We start from the raw sequence: 18,076 nt of genomic DNA, 5'->3' as shown, positions 1-18,076 counted from the left end.
GGGGAAGCATATGCAAGAAGCATGATAGGTTCAATTCATTGTGGGATACATTCATATGTAAAGGGACAAGCACATACTAGACATCAATGGTTCAATTCATTTTCTGATTGATATTACAGAAGTATATGAGTTTAGCAAAATCATGAGGGAATGTTCATCAATCTACTTTTAGTTACTTTATATAATCATCTCAATCTATCCTTTTACATCTTACTTTAAAACTTTTAATGAAGTATGGACTAGGAAGGCAGCTAGCTTGTGCATATGTATTAGGAGGGAATGTTCATGAATCTACTTTGGGTTCCTTTATATGATCATCTCAATCTATCCTTTTACATGTTACTCTAAAATTTTTAATGAACTATAGACTAGGAAGGCAGCTAGCGTGTGCATATGTATTAGATCAAAGCTATCATGAAAAGGAGTAATCAATAGCACAAAGAGCACGAGCAATGCTGAATGAGAAACATTTACCAAATTAATAGTACACTACAATAGTGAATACTTACAACTATCTTCTAAGCAGAGCTTATGGAAACCTAAGCGAGTGACCTCCACGTAGCTAAATCCGAAGAAGTCCACTTAAGTGACAGCATCGTTTTATGTCACATAATCAAAACAAAAAGAGAGATCCGAAAATCCAAAAAATGCATTACTTCCAAAAACATGGGTTTTAATGGGACAACATCACCAAAGGAAGGCACACATTCAATACCTGAACAAGATCATTGTTTCAAGACATAAGTTTTCGTGTACAATCAAAATAGAAATAAACTGCAGAAGAAAGGCAAGAAGATCTGCATGAACCCAGAAGACAATACAACCATCACTAAGGTTGGACATATGAACGATAAGTAAAGCAGTAGAATAAGTAGACTTTGTATTGAAAACAAGCAACTTAAAAGAGCCTGAAGATGAGTTTCTCTTTACAAAAATGATACAAGGGAATTAAGTCTTACACCACAATCCCAAAAAAAGTGCAACTAAATGCCAACAAATGGCAGCACACAATGAAGTACAATCCACATCCCTACAACAGCTTAAAACGAACCTCGACTGCCCCTCCAAGGTAGCATCTGCATGCCCGTCAAACACATTGTGTGGATGCATGGAGACACACACTTCTTAAGTGAAGAACCAGGGACATACCTGAACCCAACTGGTAAAAGAAAATTGAGCAGAACAAGCTTTAACCTCACCCAAGATTAAGTGTTAACTCCATACTACATAGGCTTAGCTTTTAGGACAGCCTCCCCAACATCATGATTCATGATCTAGCAATAGCTACATATCATTGTATTAAAGCATCACATACCACCCACATTCATCCACCTCAGCTATAGGTAATGTATGTCGAAACAGTACCTTACATAAACAAGGGAGCTACAGCTGAAGGATGGTAATAAGGTTCCCTCTTCTAGTATGGCTTCACTTTCTGATTTTATATTGAGCACTTAATAAATATTTAAGCATTTGTTTAGTTAAAAAGATTACTTCAGAAGTGCTATAACGTTCACTCGTTTCTGACTGAATCAGAAGGACACTATGTAATGACAATAGTTCCAACCGTCTACGTTATTGGAAAAATGTGCCAAGCAATACAGTGCCACATGATTAGGAACCCAGCAACCCCAAAAACACAGCAAGGAGAGTTTAAAGAAAAAATTAGTATTAGTAATAAAATCACTATCAGATCAATTGATGACCACAAAGAAGTTGTAAAACCCACATCTGATGGAGAGAACGAACAGCTGGGTATAATCCTGACAAAAAGGTGGTGAGTTGTGCATGTATGGTGGCAATTTTTTTCAAATAGCATCCAGAATGACAGATTATTACAATTGTTATGCTCTTAAAGTCGAAACTGTGTGTTCTTGAACTTTCTTTAAAACAGGAAGAGCTTCCTCTGGTTTATAACATCTCAAGGCTGACAAGACAGCACAGAAAAGCTGTGAAATTTTCAGTACACTTGCACCATTGACCAAGCCCTCAGACCTTATAAGCCATTTCCTGCTGTCAGTTTCCAACACACTACTGTCTGACAGGAGTCCTACAGAATCCTCCAACACCTCCAATCCATGACCTGTACTTGCTAATTGATGCTTCTCATTCAAGCTTACAGTCTGTATCTCACTATGTGCCTTATGCAGGTCATGTAATATTCCTTCCATCAGATCATATGATTTCTCCTGTACATTTGTATTTTCAGTCACAGAGAGTGCCCGAGACCTTACTTCTTTCTCCATCTTTGCAGCCATATATGATGCTCGTAAAACACAAGCTTCGGGAACCTGAGGGACCAGAAGACAATCAACTCTCTCTCTCTCTCTCTCTCTCTCTCTCTCTCTCTCTCTGCAATTCCTGCAAACATGTGAACTCTTTTAAATTTAAGACGTTCCATGTGTAGTTATATGCCTTTGTTCTAACATCAATTAGCATGGTTGACCTGGCTTCTACAAGCTCAAGACTCTCAATCCTCACATGCTTAGAGCTCACAGTCCATATTGACAATTCATGTCACTCATTTGGATGAAGTGTGGAGTACATGTTTCCTTCTATCTCGTAGCTTGTGTAAATTGCTCTTTGTTAGGCATCATGCTGTGGGCAACAGTACGAACAAAGAAGCCAATTGTGCTCATCGTATGCATTCTAAAAGATAGCTTGATTTTGTCTACTTCCTCCAAAGTATTGGGTTCAAGCCAGGTAAACTACCAAATAATTCAAATTCAGTTGTTGTCTCCAAAAGGGTCGATAGGTGGTCTCAAGACTCACCTGGCAACAAGAGCTCTCAGTGCATCTAAACCTTCAATTAGAGTTCAAGCAAGCTTGACGTGATTTGTATTAAAGAAGTTTGTCATCCTTCTAAATTTGACAGGACAGACAGAGACGTTTGAGAGAGATGCTCTATCTCGATACTGTGTGGGATTTTGCTCTTCCCAACAGTAGTCATTTTGAACCATGACTTTGCTTAAGGCATCATGTGGCTTTGTACAGCTCAATGGGGCTACTTCTAGTTATACAATGCAGGATTCATGGATGATGGTTCACTTTACCTTAAAGTCTTGAGTATCATCGTGAGTAACGTTGTTTGTATGAATTTCACAGTTAGTATGACTTGACAAGGATGTAAAGTCACATAGAGAACAATTCCCTGCTCGAGCTGCTAGTGCCTCCCTTCGACTGCTTGACACTCTCCCGTGCTCTCCTTCTGCCACCACCCCTCTGTTCACCACCCTCCTGCTGGTCATTTCTGCCCATGAGCAGAGACTCTGCCCACGGTTTGGCAACCACCCTTTCCCCTGTTTCTGCCCAAGGTCCCCCCCCCCCGGGTTGGTAGCTCTTCCTCCTCCTGCTGTCTGCTCGCCACCCCCTTTGTGACTTTCCTCTTCACCAAAGCCCTATCATGGGCCTTTGCTACTTCCTGCCAGCCCCTTAAGGCATGCAACACCCCAACTCTCATTCTCTCCTTTCCCCTTTCCTCTTCAGGCCTCTCCTCCTTTCTTTCTCTCTTTTCTGCTCTCTTGCCTGGCGGATCTCTTAGCAACCTCCTCGCTATCCCTTTTCTTCCCCTCTTCACTCCTTCCTCTTACCCGCTTAGCCTCTGGGCTCTATCTCGGAGATAGACTCAATGAAACAGACACGTCAATGAAGATGTGGACTACCCACTCCTAGACAGAAAGATTCTATGAAGCTTCATTGTTCCCTGGGAGGCTTTAGACCCCTCTCACACACCTAAGGTGGACGGCAAAGGATAGCAGAGAGCATTAGTAATCGAAACCGACCACTTACTCCAAGCCATTAGTCAGATACTAGTCTAGAAGAGCTACAATTCTAACCTTGTGTCAAGACTTATGAGCCAAAAACAATCTCAAGTAGATAGTTTGGGGCATAGGCCTCCCAAAAGGTAATCAAGGCATGCAAAGGTTTCCTCAAGCTTGCAGAAATAAACCTTCGAAGGAAGCTTGACTAGTAGACCTACCAGACAAGCAAGATGAAAGTCAGGCTTAGAGATAAAAGAGTGCAAGGTGGAAGAGCTATCAATTATAGATAAAAATGACTCTTAGGATAACAAGCTGATCTTTCCCAAGAGTTAACTTTGACGAGAAGGTTTGGCACCTCAATGTCGACTCTTCGTCACCTAGGGCGGTAATACGTCCCAAGGGGTGGATTGTTTGTCCATCAAAGCGATACATGAGCTAGGTTCAAAATGTGATGAGACAGTTAGGTCCATATCTAGAGCGGCTCCCTATGCTAGACGAAGATCATATCTAGAGCGGCTCCCTATGCTAGACGAAGATCTCTTTGTGCATGGTTGGCCTCGAGATGTTGGAACATCGTAGTCTTGTTATTACAGAGGGGACCTTCAAATCTGTTTGAGTACAGAAAATCATGTATGGTTGTGTAGATGCTGTCTAAGGTCATCAGCCGAGCATAGCCTAAAAGTAGCATCACTCTCCAAGCCAGAGATGACCCATCTTCTTCAAGACTATCTATGAACGTTGACACCTCATCAATGTAGAAGCCAAATAGGGATGGCAACAAAGGAGAACCTTGCTTGAACCCACAATGTTAATGATCTTTTTTGCATTTCCTCTCGTGTTCTACCCTCAGACTCATAAGAGTTCCACCACCGTCCATAAACTCCTATAGTGGTTTTGTCAATGTTAGAAATGGGGCCAACACAGGATATCTTGTAACAGGATACTTACGAGCGTCTCAAGAACTACACGCGGAGTGTTTAACTGCAGAATCCAAAACTTCTTTCCTTATGTGCACTCCACTACCAAATTCAATTAATTAATTAGTTTTGGTGCATGGAGGATTAATTAGCCTATGTTTATTCTATGGCTTAATTTATTTATACTTTAATTAACATATGTTTTTCTGTCTTAATTTATTCATGCATTAATTAACCTATGTCTCTCCATAGCTTAATTTATTTTATGCATAGACTACGACCAAGGGGGACTTCCCCAAACGTTCAACAACCCAAAAACAAGATTCGAACCCAAAACCTTTTTTTCCCCAAGCATGAGCCCTACTACTAGGTTATTCAGTAATATTACATGCTCCTTTCCTTATAATAGTATTATAAAACCCCCCTCATCCCCCTCCCCCTTTGGGATGTCCTTTCCTCTTTAATGCCTTTCATAAATGCCCCCCCTCCCCAATCTCACACGCCCTTCCCTCTTTAATGCTCCCCCCCCCCTTTTATTTAATTCAAGCTCTCTCCCTCCCCCACATGAGACTAATTATTGCCCCACCCCTTTATGCTTAAATATTTTGCCATCCATATACCACTCCCCTATCCCCCCCCTCCCCCAACTAATTGATTAATATGATTTTTTGAATGTTAAGGGCACATGTGTGTGTGTGTGTGTGTGTGGCTGAGTTTTCTTCTCAGGGCCGAGGCCCGGATACTGAGGTGGAAATGCAGACATAGAAGGCATTTTTGCTGTTATACATACCTGTCCTATATCTGTAAATATGCTTGATCATCTCAAATGCATTACTTTGAATGTACACGGTTTGTGTGATGGTCGAAAATGGAAACTGGTATGGCTGTACACACGCCAATTGCAGCCTGATATAGTGGTTTTACAAGAGCATAATCAGCGTATGTATGCCGGAAAATCTGGACATTTCGCTGGTTATGACATTTTTTATGCTCGAGAGCACTCTTTCTCTAGGGTAGCTTTTTTTGTTAAGCATGATCTTCACTCTATTGTGGCGTTCAATGATCACCATGGTCGATGGATGGTCATACAATGCCTTGTTCAAGGCGACATCTTTGAATTTGCATCAATATATGCTTCTCAATCTTCCGGGAATCGAGCTTTGATTTGGGATGCCATGCATAAATATCCCTGGCGGCATTATGCGTTTATTTGTGGTGATTTCAATAATGCCCCACAGCCGAGAGATAATACCTTAGGCCACACTCACATGTTGGCTTCTGAAAAGCAGGCATGGTCTGATTTTTTGCTTCAGTTGTCTCTCGTTGATCTCTCGAAGGAATTGCAGCCCATGCTTTCGGGCTATACCTTTCAGCATAATTCTCAATCTTCATATTAGGCACGCTTGGACAAATGGTATCGGGTTCATCCGCATCATTCTGATGCCTTCACTTATCAGCTTTGGATAGACCATGCTTTCACATACTCTGATCATGCTCCTCTTTGGCTGAGGCTCTCTTTGCATGACTTTCCAGATGATAGATTGGCTTGCAGACGCCTTTTGCTGATAAATAATGGTTACCTTGACCATGCTGATTTTAAAGCCATGGTCTCTGATGCCATTCAGTCTCTTTCTCATTAGATGCACGTTGATCTGGATTATGCATGGCAGGCTTTTGTTGCAAGAATGCAAGCTGTTATTCAAGATTATGGTAAATCTCATTTCATTTTGGGCATGTGGACATTCTTTCTCCTCAGGTTGTGTCTGCCCGTCAGCTTCTTTTGCAGCATGTCCATCCCATCCTCTCTGATTGGAAATTCCTTTCACTGAAAGAGAATTGTCAAATGCTGTTAAATCCTGTGGTAGATGGAAATCTCCAAGATGGGATGGTCTCACTATGGAATTTTTTCTTGCCTCCTGGGATATCCTCAAGCAAACTTTGCTGCAAATGGTTAATTCAGCCTGGGAAAATCAGCAAATGCCTATGTCATGGAAAAAAGGACTGGTCAAGCTCCTTCCCAAAAAACAGCTATGTGATTTGCTCACTGATTGGAGACCAACAACCATTTTGGCTATGATGACTGGCATGAGCGTTATTGATCGTATTAAAGGTTATTTGCATGATGGGCTACATCCTTCGCAATATGGCTTCGTTCCCCGTAGGCATACCACAGATAATATTGCCAATGCTTATATTGGGATCGAATATGCCAAATACACACAACAGGATGTTCTGCTCTTACAGGTGGATATTGCAAAAGCCTTTGATACAATTCAATGGGAATTCATCTCGCAAACAATACGATCTTTGGGGTTTGGAACAAAAATGCAGCAGATTATCTACTGGCTTTATAGGGACAGCAATGCAGCTTGCATTCTTTCTGGAGATGAATGGACTCTTCGTTGTTCAGTCCGTCAAGGATGTCCCCTTAGTGCTTTATTGTATGCCATTGCTACTCATCCTATGCTGCAATATATTGATCATCTCGTGGCTGCAGGCTCCCTTCATGGTTTGGAATTGGATGCAAATTGCAACATGGTTGCTCAAGCCTATGCTAATGATTCTTTATTTACCCTGAAGAATACGCAGAATGATCTTTCTGCTTTGATGAAGACTCTCTCTGTTTATGGTTTGGCAACTAGTCTTCATGTAAATTCTCAAAAGTCCAAAGTCACCTTGGTTACCCTTTGGGATGGGGTCTCACTCGTCGTCAACAAATTGATTGGGCGATGGTCAAGCTTCGGAAAAAGCTAGAATATTGGAAATTGGCAACCTAGCCTTTGCATGTTCGGCTTCGGATAGTGCAGTCCATCCTTGTGGCATATATTCAATTTTATTTGCCTTTGATCCTATTCACCAAGGCAAATCTTACTTCTTTCATGTCTGCCATTATGGAAATCTTATGGCATTCCAAACATGGCAAGAAAAGTATCAGACTACTTTCAGTGCATAACTTTGTTCTCCTAAGATGCATGGTGGTTTGAACATCATGAATATCCAGGTGCACATCCTTGCTCACAGGGGGAAAATGTTCCTACAATTTCTGCAAGGTGACCTACCAGAAGTTCCTCATTCTCAAGATGGCAACTTCTCTCTTGCTGGCTGAAGTCGATTCTCAAGCTTCCTTCGCGACAGTTCTCCCCCCCTTGGTGTTCTCTGCTGCTGGCATGCTTCCTCGACCTGGACGCCTCCATTCTGGGCCATTTCTGGAGCTTTTCTCGACTTTCTTCACGACAAAAGTCTTCCTTTCTCGCACCTGAGGCCATATTCTTGGATGCCTCACTTCTTGCTCCTGCCTCGTGCAAGGCACACTGAGAACGGAGGTGCTGGAGGGCTGGAATCTCCATTCTGGTAGTCACAATCATGGCGGATCTGTTTTCAGCTTGCTGAACCCTCTCTTTCTTGATCTCTTCTGGTGCTGGAAGTCACTCATAGGCAGCTCAGAGTCTGCTGTCTGCTGTTCAACCAACTTCTAGGGCTGTTCCGAGCTGAAACAGGCTCTTTCTGTTGGCTGGATTCTTATCTTCTCTTTCTACTCTTTGCTACTGTCATTCTTGTTGCGATATCTCAAGGTGTATGCCTCAGGCACACCTTATGTTTCTATGTGTGAGTGCTAGAGGCACAGTTAGGTGCCCACAAGCACAGTTAGGTGGTGGAGAGCCACATAGGATGATTGAGAGAATCTAGGAGCAGATTGAGGAGATGATTGTGGAGCTTTGAGGTCATCAGTGATGTCAGTGACCTTGTATGAGGTGCCTACTTAAGGACCTCTTTCTTCTTCATTCTATATGCAAGTATTCTGATTTTGTGTCCACTCTACTCTTTCCTTTCAGCATTCCAACATGGTATCAGAGCCCTTTGATCCCCCTTGAGCCCATTTCTGCCACATCATCATCTTCTTCTTCATCTTCTTCTTCTCCATTTTCCTCTGTCTTCCCAAAATCTTTGAGAGCTTGGTTCTCCATCTACAAACAGCCATTGCCCAAACCCTCTGAGCTGGAAACTCCTCTAGTATGGGCGAACTTCCACCTGCAAGCAATTGAAAAAAAAACGTCTGTGGTGGCTGCCATTCTCCAAACAGCGAATTTCTTCTGTTGCTCAATACTCCCTGCCTACTCCGCCATTGCCTGAGCCCTCTTAGGAGTAGATGGGCGACCTCAAGACGAAGATTTTGAGCCATTTTTCAGGTCATTTGGTTCAGTAACGAGGGAGAAATCGTCAAAACTCAGTTTCAGCCTGTAGCAACTCTCCCGGGCAAAAGTGCGCACCATTTCGTCCAACCTCTGTGCTGGACCTTCTCTGGTATATGAGCTTTCTTTTGCTTCAGAAAGCCCTCTTTTCCTTGCTTTGAAGAGTGAGCTACAAGCCCTCCAAGTTCAGCATTTCAGTTTTGACAGTTTTGGACAAGTTTTTGAAGATGATGCTACATAAAATGCTACTCTAGCATTTTTGGTTTTTTGAAGCTTTCAATAACTTCAGTACAAGTGTGGATTCAGTTTTGTTTTGACTTGCTAGACCTGGTTTTGATTGGAAAATGTTTATTTCATCCACTTCTATGAAGCATGTAAGAAGAAGCATCATTGTTTGAAATCTAGTCACTACTATTTGCTACATTAAGTGCTCATATTTTGGAAGTCTTTCAGTTATTTTTGCCTTGTAAGAGAGATAGACACTGCCCAATATCTGGGTTAGACCCTCTCATGGCTACCATATATAATCTTGAGAAGTTCAATGGAAAGGGCTTCCATACATGGCAAATGAAGGTAAAATTTGCATTGATGCGGGAGAACTTATGGGGACTTGTCAAACCTACTCCTACCGCTTCTTCTACGGCCTCAAATGCTGGAGAATCTTCAACTCCGACACGACCGGCAAGGGATCCAGCAAGAGAAGAAAAAGCATGTGGTATAATTGCTTTAGCTTTGGGTGATGATTACATACATCATATATCTGACTTGGAGTCTCCATCGGAAGCATGGCAGAAGCTAGACTTGATTTTTGGTGCAAGCTCTCACATATCTAAACTATCACTTAAAATCTCTTTCTTTGAATTAAAGATGGCAAGTGATACTACTTTAGCTGCTCATGTCAACTATATGCGGAGTCTTATGACTCAGTTAGCTTCTATCAACTCTCCTATCACCCCTGATGATGCTATGGCAGTGTTACTTAAGAGTATGCCTGAAAGTTTTGATCACATTGTTAGCACTTTGAAGAATCTTCCCAATCCAAACCTTGAAGGCATTATCTCAGCTCTCCAAGAAGAAGAAAGACATATGGAGTTAAGGAAAGGCAATGACACTGCTTATGTTATGAAATTCCAGAAGGGCAAGTATTCTCCTTGCAATCACTGTGGAAAGACAAATCACCTTTCAAAGGACTGCTTCAAAGTTAATCCATGCAAGCACTGTGGCAAAAACAACCATAGTGAGAAGTTTTGCAGAGACAAAGCAAAGACAGAAAATGCAAATCTACTTACAGTGAATTTGCCTCCACAAGATGAGGCATCCCATGAAGATTATGCATTTTAAATCATCTCTATGTATGCTCCAGATCTCTCTTTTATGTCAAGGTACTCAGCCTGGATAGTCCTCCAAAATGAATGCAAATAAACTATTGTGTTTTGTGTGTTTTGTAAACACCTCTGGTCACCTTATGATGTAGGCCATGTGTATGTTTTGTTCCATGGTACCTCCTGCAGACATTGTGTGCATGTACATGCAGGGGAGATAACCATTGGAAGGTCTTTATGTATCCCTTTCTGTTAACCTTACACCCAAGGGAACCCTTGCTAGCATGAGAACCTAGCCATAGATTTATCCTTGACCACCATGAGATGGCATGAGAAACTATGAGACTAGATGTATCCTTGACATAGCCTGAGGCATTTCCTTGAGGGGGGGTTTGTTGCGATATCTCAAGGTGTATGCCTCAGGCACACCTTATGTTTCTATGTGTGAGTGCTAGAGGCACAGTTAGGTGCCCACAAGCACAGTTAGGTGGTGGAGAGCCACATAGGATGATTGAGAGAATCTAGGAGCAGATTGAGGAGATGATTGTGGAGCTTTGAGGTCATCAGTGATGTCAGTGACCTTGTATGAGGTGCCTACTTAAGGACCTCTTTCTTCTTCATTCTATATGCAAGTATTCTGATTTTGTGTCCACTCTACTCTTTCCTTTCAGCATTCCAACAATTCTTACTAAGATTCTGCAAGGTTGGATGCCCTACCATTGGCCCGGGAGAAGATTGGGGCCACTGGTTGTGATACTCTCTTCGTGGGGGTGCAATGGCAAGCCTTGGGCTCAGTAATGGCTTGGATATATGTGAATGCATTGCTTGGCATGCTGTCACGTTGTTCTACTTGTGTTATGCATGGCTATTGAAAGGAACCAAGAGAATAGCCCTGGAGTGCTCACTGGCACAGCCACGGGTTGGCATTGTACTAGGTTGCAACTATGGGTGAGCTCTTGAAGGGAGTCCCTTGTATTTGAGATAACCAGTAATTAAATAAATACCGCAAGGGGCGCCAAGTGTTGGGGCCAACAGGTGTCACTTTTCATGCTTTTTAGTAGGGGCATTCTAGCCTCCCTTGTCTTAAATGGTTCAGTGATGCTATGCAGTGAAGATATATGCTCTAAGTTTTGTTTGTGGGCAATGGCAATGTTTCAAGTTGGCTGTATTTCAGATTTGTGAGACAATAGAGTCAGTTACACTGCCCTTATCGGTCAAAGGCCGGTTACAGTGGTTCCATTGCCGGGACACTCATTAAATCAACCAGAGGAGTCCTTGGGCAGCTTGGGTAGAGAAAGGATTTGCTGATTTTCGGTACAGCCATCCATTGTTTTAAATATGGAGCATATAAGGCTTGATTATGATGCAGACTCAGAGTCTGAACCAAAGCCGCAGATAAGGGGAGCACACCCCGGAAGGGAGAATATTCAGGTTGATGCATTGGGGCAGCCAGCTCCGCAAGTGCACAATCCTATGGGTACAGTTGCATTGGGTGTTGACCCAAGTGAACAGCCAAATGCTATGGCAGTAATGCAAACACAGATGGCTTCTGTGTTGCAAGTTTTGACTCAGCTCACTCAAAGTCTTGCTGAGATTGTGCATAATCCAGCCTTGATGCCAAGGGCAGAGGCACAACCCATTCAGGATCCGCAGCATGTGAGACAGCCACTACCAGAGCTACCGACACCAGTGGTACAGCCACTATCAAAGCCACGGACACCCGTGGTACAGCCACTTGCAGTGCCACAGAGGCAGGGACCAAATGGGAATGAGCATGGTAGCAATGCTCAGAATGTTCAGCAAGGGCAGCAAGCCCAACCACAGTATGTAGTTCAGCCTACACACTTTGGAGGAGGATCCATATTTCAGGCAATGACCTCACAGCCAGCCCAAAATTCTTTGTATGCCAATGTGGGGATACAGCCTGGACTGCAGGGAGGCAGTCCCATGATGTCACATACTCAGCCAGTACCACCTGTGCCTCCAAACTCAGCTGTGGGGAGTGTTCTTCAAGCTCCAGAAGGAGCCCAAGGATAGCAGCCTCTTTATTTGCAGCCCCCTAGCTATGATCAGTTGGAGCCCAGGCTCAAGATGAAGGATTACAAGGAAGGGGAGGCAGCAGTGAAGTTTGAGACCCTCAATGGACATGCAAATAGGATGGAGGCTCTTACTTTCTTACAGCAATTTGACTTGGATTTTGCTGGAGGATACTTCAGAGAGTCCTTGAAATGAAGACAAATATGTGCAGAGCATGGGGCAAGCTACGGGATCAACATTGTCTGTACTTCTTTGATTCAGGACCCAAAGCAAATTTCATTACTCCTGAACTTGCAGCTCAATTGGCTATCATAGGGAAGCTACGGATTCACATTCAGGGATATGTGGACTATGAGGATTTCTATGTGATGCCTTTACATGAGTGTGATGTTTTGCTGGGATGCCTTGGATGTACCGTGTTCATGCTATCATTGATACACATGAAGAGAAGCTTACCTTGACTTATACGGGTAAAACCCAAGTCATAGATGTAAACTCGAAAGAGGAATCAGTCCTAGTTGTATCTGCTTCGGCGATTTCTTCTATAATGAAAAAGCATCTTTCAACGTATTTGATTTTTGTCAAAGAAAAAGAACCAATAGAGGATTAATCTAATTTCTCCAAGCTAGAAAAACAGCAAACTGAGTTTTTGTTTCAGTAGATTGTTTCTCAAATGAACTTCCAGAGGAGTTACCTCCTGAGAGACCAGAAGATCATACCATTGATATCATTCCGAGCAGTTCTCCACCTAATCGACCACCATACAGGGTGAGTGTGGCACAGCAGGAGGAGATCATGTGTCAGGTGAATGAATTGTTACAGAAGGGGCTGTCATTCTTACTGAGATTCTACAAAGTTGGATGCCCTGCCATTGGCCCGGGAGAGGATTAGGGGCACTAGTTGTGATACTCTCTTCTTGGGGGTGCAGTGGCAAGCCTTGGGCTCAGTAATGGCTTGGATATATGTGAATGCATTGCTTGGCATGCTGTCAGGTTATTCTACTTGTGTTATGCATGGCTATTGAAAGGAACCAAGAGAATAGCACTGGGAGTTGGTCACTGGCATAGCCACGGGTTGGCAATGTACTTGGTTGCACCTGCGGGTGAGCTCTTGAAGGGAGTCCCTTGTATTTGAGCTAACCAGTAATTAAATAAATACTGCAAGGGGCGCCAAGTGTTGGGGCCAACAGGTGTCAGTTTTCATGCTTTTGAGTAGGGGCGTTCTAGCCTTCCTTGTCTAAAATGGTTCGGTGATGCTATATGCTCTAAGTTTCGTTTGTGGGCAAGGGCAATGTTTCAAGTTGGCTGTATTTCATATTTGTGAGATAACAGATTCCACACCCCACACCACAGTGTGTGAGCTCCTTTGCTATTCTATAAGTCTTCCGTTGTGCGTATCCTTTGTTGGTCGATTTCTAATATCTCTTTCCTTGCCATCTGCTATTGCCAGGCTCTCTACCCTCGCTTCTTTGTTGTTCTTCTTCCATCGCCTCGTGCCAGGCCAGATCCAAGGCTTGATGCCCTGCCATCTCTCCTGCACATCAGCTCCTTTGATGCACCCTTTGAAGTTCTGGTTTGCTGTGAGGTGCTGCCCATGTGGCGGCCCCTTCTTTCTGTCTCTTCTTAAACTTATGTGCATAGCATAGGTGTGTAGACTCATCAATAGACAATGAACCAGCCAAATAGAGAAACCACCAAAGTAATATATTTCCGTCCAAAGCGATGGGCAACAATACAAAAGAGATAGATCCAGAGTCCCACCAATGGTGTGCTCCTCTGATCTTACCACAAGGTACTTCTCCTATCTACCAGCTATCTCTAGACTCGAGCCCGCGTGCTCCACCTCGAGCATAAGTAGACTTTCCGTCCATATCTCTTCCACCTTGCTGTCTGCAAACCAGCCTAGGTGGGCAGCCCTTTGAGTGAGCTAAGTCTGCAAGTCTCCAGCCAGGTTCACTCTAGGATGAGACCCAACTGCTGCTGCTGGTGCTGCTCCTTTCTGCTCCTCAAAGGCTGCTCCAAGTGATGATGAATGAGGGCACAAGGCCCTCCCTTTTATAGGCCTAGAGGGCTGGCCAACCAACCGACCCAGCAGACCTAAAATGGCCAACCTGCTGGTCGGTCAACCTGCCCCCTCTGGCCCATTAAATGCGCCCTTTTGGGGTCAAAACAAGGGTCTGTTGGCCCACAAAACTAGGGCACATGCCCCCTATACATACAGGGTCCAGCCCCTTCTTGCAGCCCTTGATCAACCTGGTAGACTATCTCTTGACCAGCCCTACCAGTCCTCTACAAGGCCGGCTGCTCCTGCAGGCTCCCCTGCCATCTCACGCCATGTATCGGCCCTGTTTACAGGCCGTGTACCTGCCTACAAGCCCTCACCATGCTGTGCCATCTGTCTGGGATACCCTGCCATGTGTCGCCTGCTGCCTAGAGCCTCTCTGCCATGTGGCGACTCTGGCCAGGCCTAGATCCAAGGACTGTTGCCCTCGCCATCCATCCTGCAGTCTTGCCATCATGAACAGTGCTGCTCTTCCAGATATGACTTGAACAGTGCTGCCCACATGACAGCCTTGCTGCTGTCCATGTGGCAGCCAGCTCTTCTCTCTTGGCTGTGAGGTGCTGCCCATGTGGCAGCCCCCTCCCTCTCTCTTTTCTTTTGCCCACATGGCAGCCATGCTGCTGCTCATGTGTCAATCTCTCAAACCCTAGGTTCAACCCCCCCCCATGCTCTCCTCATATGGGGGCTTACAGATGGAGAAGTGACCTTTCCAACAAGGGAGGGGCTGCAGTTGGCAGCACCCTGCCTGCCAAGGACCTGGCTGGTCAGCCAGCTTGGTCGGCCATAAGGCCCAGCACACAGCCCCAAAATAGGGGGCGTGGAAGGGGCCAGTCAATCAGCTGGCACACAAAGCAAAGGGGGCTAGGCCCCCAATTAAAGAAAGTGGGTACACAGCCCAAGAGAAGCTGCACACAGACCAAAACAAAGGGCTGGTGGGGGCGGGTTTTATGACAGCAAAAGTTGGCCAAAAGGCTTGCTCCAGTCGGCCACTTTTCCCAGGCCTTTGGGCCTATAAAAGGGAAGCCTAGTGCCTCATTCACATATCCAGCAGCCAGCAGACTTGGGAGCAGCAGTGCACACACACTCCCTCAGGCCTACATCCAAGAGGCAAAGGAGCTCAAGGATAGCTGCAGACTGAGCTCACAGAGGGCTAGGACCTTGGCTGTCTTCTAAGGCAGCAAGGAGCTGAGGTCAAAAGATGGAGAGTCTACATACGCTTGAGGTGGAGCATGGGGGCTCAAGTTCTAGAGATATCCAGCAAATAGTAGAAGTACGTGGTGGTAAGATCAAAGGACCACGCTCTGGTGGGACTTTGGATCTCTCTCTCTTTGTATTGTGTCCCTAGTTTTGGACGGGAACATATTCTTTTGGTAGCTTTTATATCTGGCTGGATCATTGTCTATTGATGAGTCTGCACATGTATTTGAAGCACAAAAGTTTAAGAAATTTGTGATTCCACTCCCCACACACACTGTGTGAGCTCATCTTCCGCTGTGCGTACTGAAGCACGTAAGTTTAAGAAATCTGTGATTCCACTCCCCACACACACTGTGTGAGCTCTTGGGCTATTATATCAGTCTTCCGCTGTGTGTACCCTCGGTTGGTCGATCTCTAACATCGCCTCTACTCCAAGTTGCGTCGCCAGCCTTAGCCCTCCCCCTTTCAGTTCAGTTCGCAGCTCCCTTCTTCAAGTCGCACCTCAGAGCACAGCCTCAGTTTAGATAGCAGGTCTTCAGTTTAGATAGCAGGTCTTCAGTTTGCAGGTCTTCAGCCCAGTTCAGATCACGCAGGTTTTGTTCACTCTGCCCAACTTGGGGGTTAATTACAGCAGAGGGTTTTCTATCTCATACAGGCCCCTATGGAGCCTCCCAGGGTGAAGGCATTTTCCACTCCACTCCAGCTAGTAGGCTTTCATACTTGACTGTTGCAGGTTTTTCCCTGATCCCTTCAAGACATATCAAAAGATGAAACTGCCTTAGATCGACACTAATACATTTATTACTTACAGCTTTAAGTTTGAGAACTCAAGCTCCAGCTTGCAGCTCTTGAAAGGCGAGGGCAATGGAAAGCAGGAAATCATCCATGAGGTACTACAAAAATGTAATGCATCTCCACCAACACCACAGCTGGTTCTAAAGCGTAGGAAATGGCCACCACTCATCCAGCAAAAGGGAACACAGATACAAATATCAAGGCAGCAAGGATCATGATTCTTCAATAAACACACAAGATGAAGGGCACGAAGATATGGATTATCTTATAAGCTCACTCCGACTCAGCTCAAGCAAAGAGCCATTGAACTTACTGCTACTACAATGCAATCTATGGTCTCTTATTGTCGTAAGCCATGTCCAAAAATGGGCCTCATAAGCCTAGAATTAAGTCAAGCAATGTCATGCAACGATCATGGTAATCAATGACTCATCTCATACATGTGAATAAACAAGCAATGAAAATTTCCTAGTATCTGGGATATCTCGCCACCAGTATGTGTTCATGTCTTTAGCTCCTACATGTTCAAAAAAGGGTGATTGGTCTCAAATCTCTACTACCCCCCCCCCCTGCAGCAGCCCTGCCGTACGCCTTGCATGCAATGGCTCCCACTTCAGGCTGCTGAACGTCCTCTTCACAAAAGGTACGTAGTGCTGTTTTTCAGTGACCTTTAGACCCACACCATATGAAACTTTCCCAATACAATTCAGCCACAAGGCAGCAAGTAAAGGCATCAACAGCACATACATCAACATTCATTTTGATATGCAGGGCTGTTGAGCATTGCAACACACAATGCAAGACAAAGATAATCTAATAACTAGTGCTATAGATGACATTATCATATTCTAGGCAGTGGCCAATGTATTGTAATAAGTAGGTTAGGGGCACTTTTCCCTCATTGAGGTTTTTCCCCCTAACCACACTCTAATCCCTAACTACGGTTAGTGGATAAGATACAGTTTTGTCACAGACAAAACCCCTCACTTCTCTTTTGTACTTACTTCATTTCAGTGCACTATTCAGTACACTTACGTTCAGCTCACTCTTGCTCTCATTTTGTTCACATTTGGTATCAGAGCATGTTCACCCTGCCCGACCCACTGCTTCCAACCGGCAATCTTCATCTTCAAGTTGAGCTCCAGCTTTGTTCGTACAGTTCCGTACTGTACCAGTGCCACCGCACTGCACGCTATCAGTCCGTACAATAATACGGTCATCCGCAATTTGTAGACACCATCCGTACCTCTTCGTGTAGGCATCTGTACAACTTCCGCACCATTCGTCTGTACAGATCGTACACCTGCGCCAAATCCGTACAGATGCGCTGCACGTGCGAACTGCATTAGCGCCGTACAGCTCCCGCATTCTATCCGTACCTACATTCCGTACCAGTTCTGTCGTATAGCTCTTATACCCACCATTCCGTACAAGCAATCGTAGTCCGTATATTTGTACGACTTTCGTACAGTCTACTGCACTTCTGCCGTACAATTTCGTCCGTACTCTACAGGCTATTGCAAGTCGTCAGAACAGAGTACTCGCACAGGGTACTCTAGAAGGGTGCTTGTTTGTAGGGTTTTCTTTAAACGTGTACCTTGGAAGGCGTTTTTTGCAGGCAAGTGTTTTTGGGCAGATATTCTTGCAGAGAGCCATTGTTTGGCCTGCATTTTGGGAGCAAATTTGGGGCTTTTGCATTTGTTACAGAGAATTGCACAAATTTGGGACTTTTGGTTCATTTGCCCCTTTCAGGTGCAATTTCTTGCAGAAATTTGGGGCTTTGGGCATACAGATGC

The 18,076-nt window shown here is 44.4% G+C and overlaps 1 protein-coding gene across 1 annotated transcript in view; it reads right to left on the bottom strand.

The window, feature by feature from the left end:
* Positions 1 to 1,710: 1,710 nt before the first annotated feature.
* Positions 1,711 to 18,076, bottom strand: part of MSH3 (homolog of DNA mismatch repair protein MSH3) — a 41,306-nt gene continuing 24,940 nt past the window's right edge. The window contains exon 12 of the mRNA XM_087378961.1: positions 1,711 to 2,291. Coding sequence (XP_087235087.1) covers positions 1,845 to 2,291 — 447 coding nt within the window. The 3' untranslated portion in view covers positions 1,711 to 1,844. The remainder of the gene's footprint in view (positions 2,292 to 18,076) is intronic.

This window comes from Dipteris shenzhenensis, chromosome 9 (genome assembly GCF_047967505.1).
Source record: "Dipteris shenzhenensis isolate YYH24624 ecotype China chromosome 9, Dip_SZ_1.0, whole genome shotgun sequence".
Classification (NCBI taxonomy): Eukaryota; Viridiplantae; Streptophyta; class Polypodiopsida; order Gleicheniales; family Dipteridaceae; genus Dipteris; species Dipteris shenzhenensis.
The sequence above is the reverse complement of the archived record's forward strand: the minus strand, read 5'-3'. Positions and strand labels throughout refer to the sequence as shown.